General features: G+C 41.1%; 1 protein-coding gene across 1 annotated transcript in view; it reads left to right on the top strand.

Moving 5' to 3' along the window:
• tecta (tectorin alpha) overlaps nt 1-23,422 on the top strand; it is a 25,895-nt gene extending 2,473 nt beyond the window's left edge. The window contains 24 exon segments of the mRNA XM_020598335.1: nt 2,165-2,229; nt 2,355-2,494; nt 2,625-2,912; nt 3,578-3,715; nt 3,823-3,988; nt 4,140-4,552; nt 4,767-5,337; nt 5,434-6,044; nt 6,126-6,696; nt 7,634-8,262; nt 8,863-9,529; nt 9,948-10,147; nt 10,438-10,519; nt 10,522-10,724; nt 11,999-12,285; nt 16,338-16,618; nt 16,916-17,026; nt 17,511-17,713; nt 18,613-18,776; nt 18,896-19,144; nt 19,821-19,983; nt 20,078-20,162; nt 20,467-20,586; nt 21,231-23,422. Coding sequence (XP_020453991.1) covers nt 2,166-2,229; nt 2,355-2,494; nt 2,625-2,912; nt 3,578-3,715; nt 3,823-3,988; nt 4,140-4,552; nt 4,767-5,337; nt 5,434-6,044; nt 6,126-6,696; nt 7,634-8,262; nt 8,863-9,529; nt 9,948-10,147; nt 10,438-10,519; nt 10,522-10,724; nt 11,999-12,285; nt 16,338-16,618; nt 16,916-17,026; nt 17,511-17,713; nt 18,613-18,776; nt 18,896-19,144; nt 19,821-19,983; nt 20,078-20,162; nt 20,467-20,586; nt 21,231-21,334 — 6,510 coding nt within the window. The 5' untranslated portion in view covers nt 2,165 and the 3' untranslated portion in view covers nt 21,335-23,422.
• Nucleotides 23,423-23,498: the final 76 nt, after the last annotated feature.

Here is a 23,498-nt window from a genome sequence, read left to right as displayed (position 1 = left end):
GTAATGGCCAAAGATGTCGACCGGTTCGACCTAAAACCATACTGACAATCAGAGAGGATTTTACATTTGTCAATAAATGTATCTAATCTGTTATTGAAGAGTTTTTCCAGAATTTTTGAAAATTGTGACAACAGAGAAACCGGTCTATAATTCGTGAAGTTGTGTTTATCACCAGATTTATACAGAGGGATAACCTTTGCAATTTTCATATTGTTAGGGAACTGCCCAAGTCGAAATGACATGTTAAAAATGTATGTTAATGGTTTGCCTATCTCCTTAATTACCCATTTTACAGTTGTCATGGTGATACCATCACTATCACTTGATGTTTTGTTATCACATTTATTTACTATCTCTATAATTTCCTTTTCAACTACTGGCTTCAAGAACATAGAACTCATGTTCCTTTCAATTGTATTATTATTTCTAGTGACGGCTGAAGCATCTGTACAAATGCTTCTTCCTAAACTAGGGCCAACATTCACAAAAAATCTGTTAAACTTATCAACTGCATCCTCCATTCTGATGACCGGTGTATCCATAAAGTATTGGGGGTAGTTACTCTTACTGGAATTGTTTCTAATCAATTTATTTAATATATTCCAAGTACCTCTCATGTTATTTTTAGTATCCTCCAATACTTTAGAGTAATATTGTTTCTTACATCTCCTCAGGATCTCAATTAATTTGTTCTTGTACGCCTTATATTTTGCTTCCGTCTTTTTTGATCTGTCTTTTATGAAATCCTTGTATAGTGCATTCTTCTTTTTACATGCATTCTGTAATCCCTTACTTATCCATGGTTTCTCACTGTAATTCCTTTTGTTTTTATACTGCTTATGTGGGCAGGTCCTGTCATATACTTCCTGAAATATATGTCAAAATTGTTCATATGCTTTATCTAAATCTTCCTCTCTGTATACTGCTTCCCATTCCTGCCCCATTAATTCCTCCTTAAGCCTCCGTACTGTTTGTTCATTAATCACCCTCCTGTAGTACAGTTTTGCTACAGTTTGAGACGTTGATGAGACTACAGCACACCTCTCTCAGCAGTGTGCACTAACCTTAGCACACCTGAACACAATTTACCATCAAGCTGAATAGAATTCACACATTAGGGAGATGAGAGAAGGGTCCAGCTGACAGCACATACCACAGCTGCTCCTTGTCACATCCCCAAAATGCTGGAATACATGTCGACATTATTTTGATAAATGATCTACATTAGAAGCTTTCACTGTTAATTTCTTGCCTAAAATCCCATAACTACTGTAAACTTGGTGGCAAACCAACAGTTGTAGAATGAATGTTCAGGCAGTTGTTGGGCTTCCTCGTGTCCTTCACCATTGCTGCTGGCTGATGTAAAATGCTTGGTGGGATACCAGTGGGGATTTCAAATTGTGACAGAATCACGTGCCCAAAATAACACAACAAATGGAAATGCAGATTGAGAAAGGCATAATATCTAACAAGGTCTATGATACCCAGAAGAGACCGGTTTTAAATTATGTGTAGAGCTGGCATATAAGTACGGATTGGTTATTGCTTTCATTTACTCAGTATACAGGCTGAAGTTTCTTTCAATTTTATTACACAATAAAGTGCAAATGCTATATGATGATTGTAAAATCTGACAACTTGGCAGTATGCTGGGATCCTTGCCAAGCCAGGCACTGAACAACCCCACTGCAAGGCCCTTAGCAATTCAAACCTACTCTGTTTAAGCCATTAGTAACCCAATGTTTATGCTCTTGTCCATTTAGCCAACAAAGCATGGATGGCTCCCAAACACAAGTGGTAATGAGCTCCTGAGCAGCCTTGTGGCTTCAGACGTAGTGACTTCAGTCAGCTGCAGCGAACTGCGGCACTGAGAGGCCCCTAGTTCGCTGTTGCCCACTCACATGGGATTTTAAGGCAAATGCGATCCTGATACATTGTTCTAGCATGCATAATAGGGCTTTTTCAGGGCTCCCCTGGGAGACCTGGGAGCCTGATCTTAAAGAAGTAATGTGACGTTGATCCCCCTCCTCTCTTTTGTCAAACAGCTTTGTTTAAGAAAGTTTGTCCTATGACTCATGTCTTTCTGCATTTCCATTAGGTTTAAGGAAAAGGCAAGACTGATAAAAAAACATCAGTTCAGTGTAACCTTTTGTGTTTTTTTTAGAATGGTCCGGCCAGGCTGCCCAGTCATTCTGCTTCACCTCTTCAGTATCTTAGCACAGTCGAGAGGTATGACATAAGCACCAATACACCTTAATACCCGGAGTGTAATAAACACTTGGCAGCAATTTCTTCATTTGTTCAGGTTGATAATGGTCCATTCAATGAACCCTTATGTCATTTTCTTATTTTAGCTAGTACTCAGGATATCCTGTATCCATATGGACCCGGACATAGAGATCTAGAGACCCCTAAGATGGATGATGGGAGTTCATCTGAAATTACTTTGCTCATTTCTTTTGTTTTCTTCGATGTCCCCCATCGGTCCATCTATGTAAGCCTTGATGTCCTCCATCAGTCTTAAAATAATTGTTAATAATACAAAAATGTATATAACAATGTATAAAGAATACAGTACATTATAGTGTATTAGGCTAAAACACAACTGTCCTTCCTTTTCACAGGTCAACAACAATGGTGTGATCTCCTTCAACGTGCAGGTCAGCCAATTCACACCAGAGGCTTTTCCCCTGAGTGACAGCAGATCATTCATTGCCCCGCTTTGGGCGGATGTACACAACGGCATCCGTGGAGATGTGTACTACAGAGAATCCACTGAACCAGAAATACTGGAAAGGGCAACACAAGATGTCCGGAAGTACTTCAAAAACATGCCCACTTTCACAGCTACCTGGGTCTTTATTGCAACATGGCACCAAGTCACCTTTTATGGAGGAAGCCAGACAACCCCGGTAAATCCCAAACCTTGAATAATACACAAAGTACTGTGGTCACACATTTCCACACAGTTACAGTACGTGGAGAACAACTGGTATATTTACAGTAAAGTGGTTTTCAGTGTTAAAACCTGTTTTGCTAGTAGTATTATTTAAGCTTCTTTAGTTTACTGTCTTACCCAAGATAGGGTGGATGACTATAATTTATGAAAAACAAGCAATTGCCTTGACCAACATGAGTTACGTGAACAAGATACAATATGTAAATAAGGCTGATCTGGTATTGTCGCAAGCTGTATTTGTTTTACCTTGATAGCTGTTAATATCCTTATTTTGTGCTAAATAGGCTAAAACAATGTCAATCTACAGTACTTTTCTACCTCATCAGTAATGCATTTATTTGGTGATTTACTCATCAAAAGACATTTAAAACTGGAATAAATTAGGTTAAAAGATCATGTTTTTAGTTACATATAACCATGGTTTCCATAACATCAGTGACCATTTCAATGTGAGGCAGGTTCTCAAACAATTTAGTGAATTTTTATTTATTTATTTATTTTTTGTCTGCAAGTGAACATTTGTTTACCATTATGGTATTATTTTGTTGCTTGTTATGCTTTATGTATGAGTCTGTTTGCCTTTGTTGATACATTTTAATCCTTTTGGTTTATTAAAAGGTGAACACATTCCAAACTGTACTAATGTCAGATGGCATAGCTTTCTTCAGTATGTTCAACTATGGAGAAATAACATGGAGCACAGGAACAGCCAGTGGTGGAGATCCTTTAACGGGACTGGGAGGGACAACCGCTCAGGTATTCTCAAACAAAATAATATTAATACTTTTTAAATGAATAATAAGCTATTGTTGATTAAATATAAACATTTCATGTCTTGTCCCTCACACTTTTCTGCTTTTCAGTCAGGTTTTAATGGTGGAGATATTGGTCACTTCTTCAACCTGCCAGGATCACGGTCCAATGAGGTGGTGAACATTGAACAGACAACCAATGTAAACATTCCTGGGCGCTGGTTCTTCCGTGTAGACACTGAACAGATAGATCCCGCCAATGGCTGCAGCTATAATGGCAAGTTCAAGCATCAAATACTGATTATTATGTCCACACAGGGTAATTACAGTATTTGCGAAGCAGCTGTCTTTGCATCCTCAGTGTAGCAAACTCTTAAGAGCAGTCAATGAACTGTTGGAATGAAGTGGCTCTTCTACATCCTCTTCAGGACGTTATTACAGACGAGGGGAAGTCTTCTGGTCATCTGATCAGTGCTCCCAGCGATGCCGATGCCTTGACATCGACAATGTGGTGCAGTGCCAAGTGGCTCCATGCGGGCAGCTGGAGACCTGCGAACAGCAGGATGGGGCCTTTTACTGCCAGCCGACCCGCACCAGTACTTGTGTGGTGTTTGGTGACCCTCATTACCACACCTTCGATGGCTTCCTGTATCACTTTCAGGGAACCTGCTCCTACCTGCTGGCTCAGCCCTGCTGGGAGGTGGCAGGGCTGCCTCCCTTCAGTGTAGTGGCCAAAAATGAGAACCGTGGGGTCACTGCTGTTTCATGGCTCAGAGATGTCACAGTAGAGGTATATGGTCACAGAGTGGTGCTATCCAAAGGTGGTTTTGGAACAGCCCAGGTAAGAATTTACTAGACCACTTTGTATCAGGAATAACCACAATATTTGCCTTATGTTTACTTCTTTGTGCTGATTTAATATACAGTACTGTATGTGGATGCATTTACACTTGATGATCTGCAATTCATGTTTTGAGAATTCTGTTGTGATGAGATGACAGGAGGAAAGTTATTCGTTGTTCCTTTTCTGAATTTTCCGCTCTTGCTTTCTCTAGGTAGATGGCTTGATGAAGACTTTACCTGTCCAGCTCCAGCTTGGTGCTGTCAGGGTATACCAGTCTGGGTTTGCTGTTGCTCTAGAAACAGACTTTGGACTCTTGGTAACTTTTGATGGCCAGCATTATGCATCCATCTCCCTACCCAGCTCCTACTTCAACAACACTTGCGGCCTTTGTGGTAATTATAATGATGATCCTGCTGATGATCCTGTGCTTCTTGACGGCTCTCTAGCAGAAAGCGTGGTGGAGTTAGGGGGTAGCTGGAGAGCGGAGGACACAGACTGGAGGTGTACAGATGGCTGTGCACAGAACTGCAGTTTGTGTGACCCTCTTACAGAAGCCTTCTACTTTCGCTCGGACTACTGTGGGTTCATCAACAAAACTGATGGACCTTTTAGGGACTGCAGAGCCGTAGTGGACCCTACAGCCTTTGTTTACAGCTGTGTATATGACATGTGCAGCAACAGGGATAACATCACCACACTCTGCCAAGGTATCCAGGCCTATGCTCTGGCTTGTCAGGCCCTGGGTGTCACTATACGGCCCTGGAGATCTCGCACCTTCTGTGGTGAGACTCAGTTTGAATTACGCTGATCCTTCAGCTTACAGCACATTCATTTATTTGTGTCAATTGACATGATTTCTTCTCTTTTTCTGGTCTCAGCTTTGTCATGTCCAGAGTTCAGCAATTACCAAGTGTGCACAAGTGCCTGCCCAGCCTCATGCTCGGACCTCACCGCTCCCCTATATTGTGCCCACCCTTGCACTGAGGGCTGCCAGTGTGACCCAGGTTATGTTCTCAGTGGCAGCCGATGCGTACAGTATGAAGACTGCGGCTGTGAGCATAATGGCCTCTATTACCCCCTTAATCACACATTCTGGACAGGCCCCAGCGGTGAAGAAGGTGAATGTAACCTCCGCTGTACCTGTGAGCTTGCTGGGGAAGTGTCCTGCTTCAATGAGTCCTGTAAGGATGGTGAAGTGTGTGTGGCGGAGGTGGGCCTGCTAGGTTGCTACCCTCAGCGGGAGGGAGTGTGTTCACTCACCCAGACCTCAATGACATCCTCCTTTGATGGCACCTTCCTGGTTTTTCCTGATGACAGCTCCTACTACCTGCTGAAGCTGTGTGCCGCAGTGCCAGCTAATGGATCGCTGGTGGAGGTGAAGATGGGCAGGCAACTGGTGAGCAAAGGCCCTGCTTGGAAAAGACCTGTAATAGTTACAGTGGCTAACCTGGAAGCTCAGATGGGAGGGATGGATTTTAACATAGTAAAGGTTAGTACTTTCTTTTTCAACTATGCAAAACCTTTTTCATTTCCATTTTCAGCTTTTGAATGCATATGGCATATGTTCCAGGTGAATGGTGAACCAGTGGCACTTCCATATGTCCATCCAATGGAGACAATGATGATATACAGAGCCCCAGGCAATGCTACAGTGGTGGAGTCCAAAGATCTGCTTCGTGTCCACTACACACGCCAAGGATTCCTCAATATCTCCCTCTCCACGCTCTTCTACAACATTACTTGTGGTCTGTGTGGTGTTTTCAATAACAACGCCACTGATGACCTTCGCCTCCCTAATGGACGCCTAGCAGAGTCTACTGAACAGTTCACAGAGAGCTGGCAGTCCATTGCCGATGACATCACTTGTAATGGTGACTGTGATGACCTCTATCGCATGTGCACAGACTTGCGTCTCTACCAGAGTCCCTGGATGTGTGGCAACATCAATGACCCTGGGAACAGTTCATTTCTGGCATGTCATACAGTGGTCAACCCCTCACCATTCTTCAGGAACTGCTTGTATAATATGTGTGTAAAGGAAGGGAACCGTTCAGCCCTGTGTTCATCACTGCAGGCTTATGCCACCGCTTGTCAGGATGCTCAAGTCAGCCTCACTTACTGGAGAAGTGCCACCAACTGCCGTGAGTAGATATAGAGCAGCTGTACTTTAAAGGAAGAGGCTGATGTTTCGCTTGTTTGGAATGTGAGGTTATTTCTGTGTGTCCAGAGCAAAGGCACAGTAACATCTAGCTTGGCTCTCCCACTAAAATAAATAAACAAATAAAATAAAATAATGAAAAATGTCTTCTAACAAATATCTCTTGTTAGCAAGCAAACTAGACTATAACACCCCAAAACGTTTAATAAAAATGTGCTCTTTACACATGCTAAATATAAAAAGCAGACTTTAATTTTATGGAAAGCATGTTTTTCGCAAAATATGACTAGCAGTTTCCCTTTCTACTTTTTGATAAATGGCTTTTTTAACCAGTAGTTATTTTTAGTTTCCTCTGCAGCAGTGGGTTTCAAACCTTTTCTGTCATTTCCTCCCCTTTTTTTTGTAAAAACTCTGTCAAGCCATGTAAACCTGCTACAATCAGAGCACTCTTTATTCTTTAAAGGTTTGCTCCATGAAAAATCAAACATTCACACTGGTGCGCTTGAAAGATGCTCTTAAAGCTTGCACACAGCCACTGTAGTCAGCTTGGGTTCTTGACAGTTACTCCCTTTCCAGTGGCGATCTAGTTTCAAAACGTCAATTGAAACTTCTCAAATGATTAGTTTAGCATGGTCCATTTCTCAGCTCCCAGTTCATATGCTCCATATGCTCCCAACAGTCATATTTTGTTTGTCCATTATAAGAAAACTTCATCAGACATATTAAACCAGCTACCTTGCTGGCATCAAACAAAAGCTTTTGTTTGGCTATAATTTTTCAAAGCTGCTATTCAATACTACAGAAGGGCAGGTATTTGATACTCCAGACAAAAACTTTTCATTGGATTATTCTTCTAACATAGATTTGGACTTTGTCATTCCTTGTCTCTTGCTTTCTCTTACCTTTCTCTTCTGTCTCAGCTCTTCCATGTCCAGAGAACAGCCATTTTGATGAGTGCACCAGCGCCTGCCCTCTGACCTGCTCCAACTTGGATGAGCCTGAAGAGCCGTGTCCTCTGCCATGCCAGGAAGGGTGTCAGTGTGAGGAAGGCTTTGCTCTGCGGGATGGCCTGTGTGTGTTACGCAGTGATTGTGGATGTATGAGCCACAGGCGCCAGCTGGCCACTAACCAGACTTTCTGGACAAATTGGGAATGCCAGGAGCGCTGCTACTGCAATGGCTCTGACAACAGTGTGTACTGTCAGTTCGCACCCTGTCACCCTGAGGAGTACTGTCAGGAGAATGATGGCCTGTATTTCTGCCAGCCACGCACTGAGGCTCTGTGTGTGGCAGCTGGTTATGGCCATTTTCTACCATTTGGTGGTATACCATTTGAGCTGCAGAGTTCTTGTACCCTTATGATGGCCACCACCAACTGTGGAAGAGAGAACAGAGACCATGCACCTTTTAGTGGAACATTTCCTCAATTTAAATTTGCAGCTCGGAATGAGGAAAGGGACACAAGCCAGGCAATATGGGTGAGGGGTTTTGTACTGGAGATCTATGAGTATGAGATCGAAGTCTCTCGAACCTACAAAAACACAGTTACGGTGAGTGCATGAAGAGTAATAAAAGTGATCTGAGATTAGCTGTAATAAGGAATGCGCCAAATGACTAAAAGCTGTGACCTTAGTGATATTATAACAGCTTTTTTTTCTTGCATGACCTGTGAAGGTCATAGTTTTATTTGTGAGGGCATGATGTTTCTAATCAAACTGATGAAATAACCAAGCAGAGGGTGAATTCCTCTCTGACTGGCTTAAGGTGGATCCAGTTTCAATGGGCATCTTTTATCGGGCTGGATTTGGCTCAGACAGAACCTCAACAGAGTGACATTTGGACTTGCTTCACAAACTAAATAAAAGATCTGAGAAGGAATAGAAATGACACACATAGCCCAACACATACACATTTTTCTCATTCTTTCTGTTCCTGTGTCTTTCTCTCTCTTATATGAGAATCACAGAGGAAATCCTTCACTTTTCCTTAATGTTATCCAGTGGTCTCCTAGGTTTCCTCATATACTGAATATAGTATCCAGGTCGGTTTAATTAGACACCATACATTCGTGCTAAACTGACGGAGATTCCAGATTAAGAGTTAAATCTGTTCAAAATAGAACTAGTTTTATTAAATCTCTCTTCACTCAGGTGAATAAGGAGCGTTTGTACCTTCCTCTGAAGTTGGGCCCAGGGAAGGTCAACATCTTCTCCTTGGGCATGCAGCTCGTTCTGGAAACAGACTTTGGCTTGAAAGTGGCCTTTGACTGGAACAGTCTTCTCCTGTTGACTTTGCCCCGCAGGCTTTACAACACCTCCTGTGGCCTCTGCCAGGACATGCCCTTATCACCACCCACCCTCACCACCACTGACTGGGGCATGGCCTGGGCAGAGAGGGACACCTTCTGCCAGGTGGGCTGTGGAGACTCCTGCCCGCGCTGTGGTCTGGGAGAGAAAAGCATGCAAAACAATGCCCCTCTCATTGTGGCTGATACTAATATGGACATCAACACTGACAACACTGACACTGGGGCAAACGAAGTTGGTACAGGCATACGTTTTCACATTGGAAATGGACTGTATGTGTTCGTGGAGCCTGAGGCAGTCAGACTGTGTGGACTAATAGTGGATCGAGGAGGTGGGTTTGCACGTTGCCACAGCAAGGTGGCGCCAGCCTTCTTTTATCAAAGCTGCCTGCAGGACACCTGTTTGGACCAGGGAGCTCAGGAGACAATCTGTAACTGGCTGCAGATCTATGCCAGCACTTGTCAGATCCAAGGAGTGCCTGTTACTGACTGGAGAAGTGGTACACCATGTGGTGAGTCTGGACTTACCTTAATTTTAGCATGTGCTTTGATTGTGTGTGCAGCGGTCTCCCCATATATTACAAGAAAACATACTTTCTCATTTACTTCTAGTGGTATCTACCCATGCAGATAGTTTTAGTTTTATTTAAGGTTTTAAGCCCAGCACCTCATAGATATAAGACTGGAATCAATCTTTTATCTTCTTCTCTGAAAGAAAGCAATTAAGCATATTTCCCAAAATGTTTAACAGTTCCTTGGAACAGCTGCTGTAGAGCTGTGTCAGCTCTTGATATGGACAATGACTCACACTGACCCAGTGCTTGTCCACAAATATTTACCCTTGAAAAATCCACACTTATGAAAATTTCCTGTGTGTATACTGCAGTCACTACAATTAGCTAATATCATTGCCAACCTGCCTGCTCCCAGTCCAGGGCTGTCCACCTAACAGCCATTACTCCAGTTGCATGTCAGTTTGCCAGCCCCAGTGCGCCCCAGCCCGTGGCCAGAGGGACTGCAGCCAAGACTGCGTGGAGGGCTGCCAGTGTGACCAGGGCTATGTACTCAACGGAAAGAGCTGCATCCTGCCTCAGAACTGTGGCTGCTACACTGATGGCAAGTACTATGAGGTCAGTCTCACATAAAGCATTACATGGAATAAACTTAGAGAAGCGCAGTCAAAACTGGATTTTTATTAAAGGTCTTCAGTGGCCAGTGATTGTCAGTACATATGACAGTGACAACTTGCAATGAACCTTATCTCACTCAAAGCAAATCTTAGGTTAGAGTATTGCCCAGTTTTGTTTTGGTTTAATGTTAACTGGACTCATTTTGCATGAATATTTCATGATTTTCATTATCACAAAGTAGTTAAAAATGCTTTTCTGTCAATCAGTCAGTCAGCCTTTATTTATTTCAGCCCAAGCAGCTGTTTTGGAACAGTGACTGCACCAAACGCTGCCAGTGCATTGGGCGAAACCTGATCCAGTGTGACCCAAGGCGCTCCGAACCTTCGATGGGGCATCGCTGCGGCTCCCTGCCTCCTGCTCCTTCGTCTTGTCCACAAACTGTCACAAGCTGCCTGATCTCTCCTTCCAACTCATTGCTAATTTTGATAAATGGAGCACACCCAACCTCACCACCATCTCTCATATCTACCTTTACATCAATGAGGAGAATATACTCATCTCTGGCAGCACTGTCAAGGTGAGAGAAGTGTTAATTAGTTAGTTAGTGTACCAGCCAAATATTGGACATTACTGGTTAACCACCGTATGGTATATTATATTTCAGACCTTACTCCTGTATTAACAGTTTTATATTAATAATGGCTTAATCAGGTCTGTGTATTGTAAAAAGTGTTGCCTGTAGTGACAAGCTGACGCCTCTGCAGGTCCCTCTAGTTCTACTGATCCTTGTGGCATCTATCAACTTGTTGTTTTGGTCTAAAAAGAGCAAGGAAAAGAGTAAATATTGGACTTGAGTTTGTCAGGTATCCGGAAACATTATGTAATATTAACCTTGCTTCAGTGACCACAGGATGTGTACTGTAAATTGTCATTTTGTAACTTCTGCTGTTACAAGTCTGACAGTGCAGGTGACCAAAACAAATTAATGTAGTTGCAACTTCTGCTGAAATTACTGGATAATGTTAGGTTCTAAAACATAGTTCTAAAACATAGTTTGAGACCCATGTTAAGAAGATTCATAAAGTAAGCATGCTTAGTAATGTCAGTTACTTAGCAATATCTAGCTACAGTTTGCAAACAATAACCGCTGGTATCCACTGGTCATACCAGACCAAGTGCAGCTGTAACTGCAAAACCTATAAGTGTGTACTGTTTAACAGAGTAAGACTGTATATGAGCTCAACTTTCATGTGTAATTTTCTGCTTTCAGCCAAAATGTAATGAAACTACTATCTCTAGTCTACTTTCTTTTGACTGTGCCATCTGCTTGTCAAAGACACCTTTATCAAACATCTCCTCAACAAACTAAGCAAACATATTCACTTCACACCTTTCTTTTCTTTCCTGAATATGTGAAAGAGTCCTCAAAGTCCAACTAACCACTTGACCTGCCTGTTAGAGCTCCTCCAGCTCTGGCTTTAGGCCACATCACTGAATGTGCACTCAGAGAGGTAGTTAATGAAGTGCTGATTACCCCTAACTGTGGCTCCCAGTGAGCACAACATTGATCTGAACTGCCTTAAGAACTACAGTATGTTAATATCTGTGGTATCTCTCTGAAGTGGCTTAGGTCATATTCATTTAAATCAGGGAAATCTCTCTGGCTTTTCTGAATGATTTTACCAGAAACAACAGTAGAGTCTGTGTAACACTAATTCTGTCCTTATTTCACCTGCTGTCAAATAGCATGTAATGATATGCTAGTGGTGGTCAGTGAAAATTAATGAAGTTAAATTGCTTTGTGACTGTGTGTCCTTTCTCAGATATCTGAAGATTTCTATGTCTTCCCAGGTCAATGGTACACCAGTATCAGTACCGTTTCTAACTGGGCTGATGACACGCCTGTCCACATCCGAGGGTTTTATTGTCATTGACACACCCCAGGACATCCAGGTTCGATATAATCGCTTTAACACCCTTAGCATCACAATGGGTCAGCGGCTTCAGAACAAGGTGTGTGGTCTTTGTGGGAATTTCAACGGAGACCCCAGCGATGACTACATCACTTCTAGGGGCAAGCCGGCTGTCAGCGCCCTGGAGCTGGCCCAGAGCTGGAAGACCAACGGCATCCAGAACAGGTGGACTTACTGACATGGTAGCATATATCGTTGCACTGTACATGAATGCAACTATATACAAGTCTTGTGAAACAGTTTAGAGGTCATCCCCAGAATATATAAAAGATTAAAGGTGACAAATCCACAGAGATTCAGCACCCAGCTCTACATTTCTTTTAGCTTATTATTTTAGTTTTATGTTGTGCAAACTCCACTTTCCTCAAACTAGTTTCAACAGTTACAGTGGTGTGAAAAAGTGTTTGCCCCCTTACTGATTTCTTATCTTTTTGCATGTTTGTCACACTGTAATGTTTCAGATCGTCAAACAAATTTATATATTAGTCAAAGATAACACAAGTAAACACATCATGCAGTTTTTAAATGAAGGTTTTTATTATTAAGGGAAAACAAAATCCAAAACTATAGAGCCCTGTGTGAACAAGTGTTTGCCCCCCTGTCAAAACACTGGTTTATCGCACCTGAGTTCAATTTCTCTTGCCACACCTGTTCGCAATCAAGAAATCACTTAAATAGGACCTGCCTGACAAAGTGAAGTAGACCAAAAGATCCTCAAAAGCTAGACATCATGCCGAGATCCAAAGAAATTCAAAAACAAATGAGAAAGAGAATAATGGAGCTCTATCAGTCCGGAAAAGGTTATAAAGCCATTTCTAAAGCTTGGGGACTGCAGCGAACCACAGTGAGAGCCATTATCCACAAATGGCGAAAACATGGAACAGTGGAGAACCTTCCCAGGAGTGGCCAGCCGACCAAAATTACCCCAAGAGCGCAGCGACAACTCATCCAAGAGGTCACAAAAGACCCCACAACAACATCCAAAGAACTGCAGGCCTCACTTGCCTCAGTTAAGCTGAGTGTTCATGACTCCACCATAAGAAAGAGACTGGGCAAAAATGGTTTGCATGGCAGAGTTCCAAGACGAAAACCACTGCTGAGCAAAAAGAACATAAAGGCTCGTCTCAGTTTTGCCAGAAAACATCTTGATGATCCCCAAGACTTTTGGGATAATACTCTGTGGACAGACGAGACAAAAGTTGAACTTTTTGGAAGGTGTGTGTCCCATTATGTGTGGCGTAAAAGTAACACCGCATTTCAGAAAAAGAACATCATACCAACAGTAAAATATGGTGGTGGTAGTGGGATGGTCTGGGGCTGTTTTGCTGCTTCAGGCCCTGGAAGACTTGCTGTGATAAATGGAACCATGAATTCTGCTGTGTACCAAAATATCCTGAAGGAGAATGTCCGGCCATCCGTTTGTGACCTCAAGCTGAAGCGAACTTGGGTTCTGCAGCAGGACAATGATCCAAAGCACACCAGCAAGTCCACTTCTGAATGGCTGAAGAAAAACAAAATGAAGACTTTGGAGTGGCCTAGTCAAAGTCCTGACCTGAATCCAATTGAGATGCTGTGGCATGACCTTAAAAAGGCAGTTCATGCCCGAAAACCCTCCAATGTGGCTGACTTACAACAATTCTGCAAAGATGAGTGGGCCAAAATTCCTCCACAGCGCTGTAAAAGACTCATGGCAAGTTATCGAAAACGCTTGATTGCAGTTGTTGCTGCTAAGGGTGGCCCAACCAGTTATTAGGTTTAGGGGGCAAACACTTATTCACACAGGGCTTTGTAGTTTTGGATTTTGTTTTCCCTTAATAATAAAAACCTTCATTTAAAAACTGCATGATGTGTTTACTTGTGTTATCGTTGACTAATATTTAAATTTGTTTGATGATCTGAAACATTACAGTATGACAAACATGCAAAAAGATAAGAAATCAGTAAGGGGGCAAACACGTTTTCACACCACTGTAAGTTTAAGGAAGGGTGGGAAAGTTTAACGAGAACTCTGTTGCTGGAATGTGAAAACAATGACTGCAGGTAGAAACATGATCAGGGAAACTCTACCTTTGTCATCAAAACACCTGCTATAACATGAGGTCATGTATTTTGAAGCAGTTTACTGCATGATTATCTAAAATATTTTTGGGATCAGAGATCTCAGCTTGGCTGAAAGAAACAGAGAGGGATATGGAGTTTTGTTGTCAACACTTCAAAATTCCATCAGTGTGGAAAAGACACATCTCCCACTGTACACTGAAGGTTTCAGTTTGGATCTGACCTACTGATTATGTGTATCTTTGTCCTGCTACGTTGTTTTTGTCATGTCAGATCAATGTGGCTCCCATTAACTTTAGTCTCCACATTGCTATTTCCATTTACACCCACTGTCTGTCATCTGCTAACACATTTGAACATGGAAGCCTGTGAGCACTCCTCTTACAGCAAATGATTAAACCCAATCAAACCCTCGTTCTGGGAGGATGACACCATGGGGGGAAATGTTAATATGGGTTATATTAGTAAAGCTGTGGGTAGTTTTGAACCTATAAATCTGAATTCAGGAAGGACAGACAGTGATGGGTTGTTCTAAGGGAGGGTTCTGCAGGCAATCTTGTGTTGACCTATCAATACATGTTTGGGAGGTGCTGCCCAGCAAAATTTCTCCTGCTGATTTTTATGTTTTTGTACTCATGTCTAACTACAGTGAGCAGAAAGGAAAGCAAAGACTTAATTTAAAGTCGGATCATCTGCTGGCCACATCTTACCACACTTTTCAATATTTAGTAGCTATATATGATGTAATTTTGTTATGTTTTATGAGGCATAAGCATTTGAATGCAGCTTTGATAAATGTGCATCTAGAGAGCTGAAATCATGTTTTTTAAAGGTAAAATATATTTCTTAGTTTTAGTCATATTCCAAAAGAAATTCCAATCGAGAATTTGTGGAAAGAACTGAAAACTGCTGTTCACAAACGCTCTCTATCCAACCTCACTGAGCTCGAGCTGTTTTGCAAGGAGGCATGGGCAAAAATTTCAGTCTCTCGATGTGCAAAACTGATAGAGACATACCCCAAGCGACTTACAGCTGTAATCGCAGCAAAAGGTGGCGCTACAAAGTATTAACTTAAGGGGGCTGAATAATTTTGCACGCCCAATTTTTCAGTTTTTTATTTGTTAAAAACGTTTGAAATATCCAATAAATTTCGTTCCACTTCATGATTGTGTCCCACTTGTTGTTGATTCTTCACAAAAAATTACAGTTTTATATCTTTATGTTTGAAGCCTGAAATGTGGCAAAAGGTCGCAAAGTTCAAGGGGGCCGAATACTTTCGCAAGGCACTGTAAATTTGTTTGACGATCTGAAACATTACAGTGTGACAAACATGCAAAAAGATAAGAAATCAGTAAGGGGGCAAACACTTTTTCACACCACTGTATGTGTTATGCGTTACTTTCTATGAAATCTTTGTGGTAAACTGTAGACTTCCTGATCAGCACCAAATTACAAAGATTAAAAACTGGCTGGTGAGAGTTTAGCAGCTAAAGCACAAGATACAGTATTTCACTCAGGGGATATTGGAAACCAAACTACAATGAATCGGTCCACCTCACTTACATTTTTCAGCTGGACAGACATTACTCCAAATGAATTCTCATGTCACTCCACTGACCTTGGTATGACATTTACGAGCAAGAGTATGCATGTAAATATCTGGACTTGACCTTGCTTCAGATAAAATGGCAGTGAGGGCTTGGTATACAAGGTGAGCTGGTTGTATGTAGGGCTAGGAGAGGCTTCATCTGCTGTATGGCTTAGCTTTTTAGTTTAGAGACTGAAAGAATGATCTGTCTGTCTGTCATTTCCTCAGAGCTGTGGTTTTTTAAAAACTATAAAAGGAACTTTTCTGTTAGCTTCATCACCAACAGTTGTTTCTTGAGTTTGACATGAGGTGACCTGTTGTTGCCCACTCGCGCATTTGCTGGTGATCTTTGACTTAGCACTTTGTTACTCATAATTGTCATTAATTCACCCAAAAGGCTAGCTTTTGCACAACATTAGCTGGGACAGTAATATTGCTCATTGTTACTGACATTGTCTTAATGACATGAGCCCACACAGTCTGTACTGTAGCAGTGTGTACATATTTACTTATAAATAAGAGGAAAAAAATGAATATAGTAACAACTAACACAGCAGTTTTTCTCCTTCAGCTGTGATGAGACCCAGTACGTGGCTCTGTCTCAGTCCTGTGACAACACTGCGGTGCTGGCGCTGCAGAGAGACGATACCTGTCAGAAACTTACCCAGCTGAAGGGCTTCTTCCAGCCATGCCATGGTCTGCTGGATCCTCGACCCTTCTACCAGTCCTGCTACCTGGATGGTTGCTATAATCACCGCAAGGCTCAGGTCTGTGGCTCTCTGGCAGCCTACGCTGAGGCCTGCCGCTCCCTGGGCACACTCACCACCAGGTGGATCACTCAAGAGAACTGCTGTAAGGGAGCCATGAGGCACCAGCCTCTCTCAGCACACAGTCTCTGTGCAGTCAGTCACATTTTAAAGCACGGAATATAATAACTGGTTTCAACATGTTTATAATACAGGGTAAAACGATATGCTAGTGGGTTTTATTGTTCCTGAAGCACCACTTCTACAAGCGTGGTACCAAAAAGTTTTGGTTTTTTTTCCCCCAGACACACTTTGTCTGGTTATCCAGCACATGGTACATACATGTTTAATGAAGCTAACATTTTCTGTGACAGCTAACATTGTGTGTGGACCTGTCTTTTAGCAGAATGGATCTATGACCCCTGTGCAGGAGAGATCTGCACAAACTTCACCTGTGAGCTGGAGAATGGAGGCGACCTGTGTGGCTGTCCAGAGTTACCTTCCAGCACTGGAGGTGACGTGATATCATCCACAGGCAACTTTAATCCTGTTTGTTCTAGTATAGTCTAAATGGCTGTTACTAAACTTTAAGTGCTGCTTATTTAGTCATGAATATTAAGTGTTATAGAAAAATAGTTAAGATTTGTAAACATATATTAGGGGTTTCACAGTGTTTTGTTGGTCCATATTCCTCTTTTAGAACTTTGATTTAAACACAGCTTCAGCATATTAAAAAGTATTATTTAAATAATTCATCCTGGAAATAGTTTTTTCCTTAAATCATTCAGCAGTTAAATGTTATGTTGTTGAAAAATTTCAGCACTGCCAAATGATTTTGCTGCCTGAAATTTACAGAAACATTCATTATTCATCATTTCCTTCAGTGTGTTCTTTTTAATCCATAGTGTTGATGCAATCACTTTCCATTGACATTCATGAATAATGTTGTTCTGAACCTGCAGTGTATTTGGAATAACTGTGATGGATGTCTGTGGCAGGAGATGATGACATTATCCAGGCAGAGGTGACCTGTAAGCATGCTCAGATGGAGGTTTCCATCTCCAAATGTAAGCTCTTCCAGCTGGGCTTTGAACGAGAAGACGTCAGGATTAACGATGAGCACTGTGCTGGCATCGAGGGAGAGGACTTGATCTCGTTCCACATCAACAACACAAAGGGACACTGTGGCTCCATTGTACAGGTTCCAGAATTACCATTTATTCACATTCTTGCTGACTATTTTGCTTTCTAGCTGGATTACTTGTTTCTTTCCACACCTTTGTTGGTCTTGGAATATTTTACCACATTTGAGCTCTCAAGCTTTACTTGTTTCAAACATGATCATTTTAAGAATGTGATTTGGTCTTTTTTTTTTTTTTTACTTAAGTGCAGTGTTGAATGTTTCTAAGGTTCTAAATTACGTATATTATTTTAACATTAACAACATTTTTATTTTGTCACAGCATCTGTCTTGTCTCCATGTGGCAGTTCACATTTTGTGCAACTGTTGAATTTTGAGAAACGTGTAATTTGCTTTTTTATGACAATTAGATGAAACTTCATGACTGTTTGATAACTACAAAAGTGGGGTGGGGGGTGTCTATAGTTCACATTAGCATAAATACTAGAAATCTTGCAAAATACAAAAAAGATTAATAGCATCTCACCAACGTACTAATTAAGCCATTGTATTTTGTTGGTTTAACACCAGAAATTGTAAATCTGTTTAGGTACAGATTGAATGAACTTTATAACAATAATACACAAGATAAATAGTGTACTTAGTAGAATGAGAAGTACTTGTTTGTGTATTTTTTAATTTTGTTTTTCAGACCCAGGCTAGCTGTTTCCCCTTCTTTCAGTCTGTATGCTATAAGTTAGGCTAACACACAGTCATGTCAATCTTATCATCTCTCAGGAAGAATGTAAATCAGTAAATTTACCCAAATGTTGACAGTTCCTGAAATGTCAGATTGTTCTTTTAGCCATATCAGTAATGTCAAATTATCATGAGAGTAACTAAGTGACTGTTTTCAAACATCTTTGTATTTTTCTTTCCTCGTGGCAAATGCTCTAAATGTCTCTTTATCTCCCTAACAGTCGAATGGCACACACATTATGTACAAAAACACAGTGTGGATCGAGAGTATGAACAACTCTGGCAATATCATCACCAGAGACAAGACTATCAACGTGGAGTTTTCCTGCGCCTATGAACTGGACCTGAAGATCTCGCTGGAGACGGTCCTCAAACCCATGCTCAGGTCAGACAGAGTATACATAAAACCGAGGATCACGTCTAGAACCATATGTTCACTTCAGATAGAACAAAATCCTACAACTACACACAATAATCTCATCCTCTTTTTTCCATCACCCCCAGTGTGATTAACCTCACCCTACCAACCCAGGAGGGAAACTTCATCACCAAGATGGCTCTGTATAAGAACTCCTCATACCGGAATCCATACAGAGAAGGGGAGGTGGTGCTCAGCACACGGGATGTCCTTTTTGTGGGCGTCTTTGTGGAAGGGGCAGATGAAAAGCAACTGATCCTCATAGTGAATATGTGCTGGGCCACACCCTCTCGCTACAGCAGCGATCGACTCCGCTATATCATCATAGAGAGGGGGTAGGCTGGAGAGTTTTTAAGTCTGGCATCCACACACATACACAAAGTAGGGCTTGGAGCAAATATTACACATACTTTTTAATGCTTCAGCTACTGATTGTGTTTTTTATTGGTTAAATGTCTCAGAATCTCAAAAAATTATGAAAATGGCTCCTCAAAATTTTGCATTCATTCCATTCATATATACTGTGTACCGAAAACCTGTGCAAAAAAAAGTGGTTAAAATGTTTTTTTTTCTCTAGACATTGTCCTAGGACATATATTGTAACATATTTATGAGTAGTCTAACTGAAAATAACAATATATGGAATGTAAATGTATAAAGAGTGCTTAAAAAAAGCTTTTATGTGTTAATTTTTTAATTAGAGAATAAGGGGATTTTTGGCTTCAGTGATTTTTGCTGTTAATGATTAATAGCAGGTCAGTGGCACTACCAACACACTTAAAAATTAGATTGTTTAGCAGCTGTAAAGCTAACTTGTAAGTTGTTAATGATATACAACCTAATCTAAAAGTAGTAGTGACTACTTTTTGCAGTATTAAATAAAATTGGTGACTGTGTGCTGCTGAAAGTCACCACAAAGAGGATAATTTCCCTCTTCTGGATATCATGAACATTCAACAGGTCAGTCTCCCAGAAACATGGTGTATTCCTTTAATATTTGGCTCTCATTAGGTGCCCAAACATTAAGGACAACACCATTGGCATGGCAGAGAATGGTATGTCACTCACCTGTCGCTTCCATGTCACCGTCTTCAAGTTCATTGGGGATTACGATGAGGTCCACCTGCACTGTGACGTTTCCCTGTGTGACTCAGAAACAAATGCCTGCAAAGTGGTGAGAAACTCTAGAAGAACCAAAGTCTTAAATCAAAGTGGTGATGAAGCAATGCCTACTGTTTTCATGTACTGTGTGTGTACTGTGCATCCAGAACTGTCCACACAAGAGAAGAATGTACTCCGATGACAGCGACCATAAAGAGCACATACTGACTGTGGGGCCAATAAGAAGGAGAGGTGAGTCCAGTTCTGGTTTACTGAGCTGAAAAAAAAAAAGGTTTTGGCACCTCACCCAGGTTTAACCTCTGGATGAGAAACTGTGTTTCTATTGGCTCATTGTTATCGGATGACAGAACTGGAAGTAATTCTGATCAGAACTGTATAAAAATGCTTTATCGTCCTGGTTAAATCATCATAGAATGTAATTAAGAAGCCAACCCATTTTTCTCTGTAAATATTACAGGAGTTCTTTTCAGTGCTGTTCAGTCAAAGTTCTCAGCTTTTGCAGGATTTTCATGACCCACCTCTGTCGTCTCTGCAGAATCGGACTGGTGTGAGGAAGACAACGGCGGCTGTGAGCAGATCTGCACCAGTAGGGAAACTGGGCCCATCTGCAGCTGTGTGACTGGGATGCTGCAGCAAGATGGGAAAAGCTGCCGAAGTAAGGACCACACACACACACACACATATTAACAAAATGCACACACTTGCAGACAAGGGATTACAAGGTACTAGGTGTATCATTCCTGCGTTTCTGAATCCTAGCATAACTAGTAAATATCAGGAGTAAATCAAGTCTTGTGCAATTACAACAGCTCCCATTAGGCTAGTTTTCAAGTTTGAGTTGTACTGCACTGTGGCCATGACCGTCACCATGTTGTTCATTTTCACCACTAAGCCTGTTTTTCTCACCCTCTTGATGAAACACCCCTCAGCTCTATTCAGTTTGTGCCATGTTATAAATGTATGCAGTAATTTGGTGTTTTGTTTTAATCAAAGTTTAGAAAAAATAAACAAGTAAATGTAATTTGGACTTGTGTGTTAATGTTTCAATTTACATTTACATTCAGTGTATACAATATACATAGATATTGTTATACTGTATGTCAGCAAATATAAACAAAGACAAAAATCTTGATACAATACAATTTAACACTAGTTCCAGTTATGTAGGACGTATTTTTAAGCTACACAAAAAGCTGCATCCAGAAATGACCATTCAGTGAACAAAAATCTATAATAAATGTATATTTATTCAGTTTTTGTAACAGGTCTTTTACAGTTGATGTTGTCTTCTTTTCCCAGCTGTGAGCTCGAGCTGTAATGTTACACCTGTGGTTCTTCTGCTGCTTGTCAATGCTGCCATCTCTATGTTTATGGTTCGTATTTGTTCTGCGCTCATCTCCTAACACCTCGTCAGCAAAGGAAGGCAACAGATCCAACACTTTAAAGACTTGAAGATGCACAATGCATCGCTATTGATTAGGCAGTAGATCATCTGTGTGCCAGACAAAATACACTGTACATTCACATTTTTAAATACAAATATCATTGATACAACTGAGGGGGGAAGTCCAGTTACTAGATGTATGGACAGTCAGTCCTGCCAGGTTTCTTTAGTCACTTCATCATGTATTGCCAGTCATGAAAAGTCAATATGTGTAGATTTTTTTTTTGGTGTGAGAATATAACATCTTTCAAAATATTTTGTGTATGTCGAAAAAATCAATGCATTGATGTATGCCACAGTATTTTTGGCACCAAAGAACAACATTTTCTAATCCTACACATTTTGGGTTTAAAGTCATGTAAGGCATGTAAGACCACATGATCAAAATTAGGAGTAAGAGAAGTTAAGCAAAAGTAAGGAAACAAGACTTGAACCCAGGACACTGACCATCCAACTTTCTGATGTTGACAGCCTTTTTGTACTTTACACTGCTATGTATGACACGTTGCTTAATCTAAATCACTAATACACAAGAGCTGCATAGTGAACATAGCTGTAGGGAGACAAAATGGCATCGTCTGGCTAATGACATCTGATCATAGTCGAGTCGTGCTGGTAGTAAAAAGTATTTAGATAATCTCAAATCAGCCTGCATTGTGATCGGACCTCAACATGCCAATTATGAAGGTGGAGCTGATGCATTACAGGTCAAGGTGGAGCCATGCGGGATACTGTTGCCCGGTGTGAGGGTCACACATCAGCAGCTAAAGTAAATTTTATGCTACTTTCGTAACATATCTATTATGAATTATATTGTAAGAAGGATCAGGGCCAGTGGTGAACTTTGCTAGCATTAGTAATAGCTCAGGTACCCCATCCATCGCATGGTCCTAATAGCAGCATCTTGAGAGTCTTCTGATGCTGCTGTTTGGGCTCTACTTATTTTTCCATTGCAAATGAAGGACTAATCTGTTTATGTGTTTTTTAGATACAATTTGAGGGCATTTTTCCTTTATTGGCCAGTTGACAAGAAAGGGAGAATGGGGTACACATACAGTACAACAAAGGTCCCTGGCCAGAGCCAGACCCGGGGTACTGTGGCCGTGAGTCTTCACTACCTGACTACGAGGACCCTCAGCCTTTTGAACATTTTTATTGGCAGTTTGACAGAACAGGAGGAAGCATAGTTAGTTGACATTAACATATTTGGCAGATATTTATTCTTAAGAATGTGATCATACATACAGACGTCATTTACACCTGACTGAGATCCAATCACAATGCAACCAAACCCGATAGTCCGGTTGATATAATAACCTTCCTATTCCAATGAATTCAGTGTGTGTTTATACCTGCATCTTGTGTGTGTGCCCTGCTCTGATAGTGTATGGAATTAAATTGTGTTTGTGTGAATAAATCCTCTGGTCTGTTGACAGTAGCTCTAGTGACTAGCTTTAATCTGAGCAGAGCTCATCTTTTTACTTCCTGTTTGACTTCCTAATTACAGTGTTTATCATTCTAAACTAACAACATCTACATCAGCATGTGGAAACAAAGAGGCTATAGATCATTTAAAAGTTTGTGACAGGATATTTCATAATGAAAACAGTGGGAGAGTACACTGTAAATGGTCTACATGTGTCTTGGATGTCAAAGTGGAGTTTATGAATGAAGTGAGTATTTATGTGTGAGGAGAGCACCATGTAAAATGGTGTCAGTGTCCAAACTGTGTTCGATTTCTATCTTAATGAATTCTTGTTTTCTCATGTCATTGAATATATTTTCTAATGTTAGACTGCCACAAATACCGACTGCTGGCTCTGACTGATATAGAGTAAGCATTGGATAAGTCAGTGCATGTCACCGTACATCTTTTGCAAGCCTTCTGTGTTCCTACTGAAGCCAATTGAAATTTAGATTAGTAGTAGTTTTTTTATAGACAGGCCTATTTTGCTACCTTTCATTGTACAAATGTACAGTCAGTTTGGTGGACATTTTTGTGTGTTTAAAACATGACCAAAAGATGTTTTATCCTTTGAGAGCAGAACCAGCCTACCGTAGATAAATAAAGAAGTTCTCAAAGTCACTGTCAGCCATGTTTATTTGATGCACAGTATGCAGTT

This window comes from Monopterus albus, unplaced genomic scaffold (genome assembly GCF_001952655.1).
Source record: "Monopterus albus unplaced genomic scaffold, M_albus_1.0 scaffold38.1, whole genome shotgun sequence".
NCBI classification, from domain to species: domain Eukaryota; kingdom Metazoa; phylum Chordata; class Actinopteri; order Synbranchiformes; family Synbranchidae; genus Monopterus; species Monopterus albus.
Note: the sequence above shows the minus strand (reverse complement) of the source record. Positions and strands in the feature narration are given on the sequence as shown.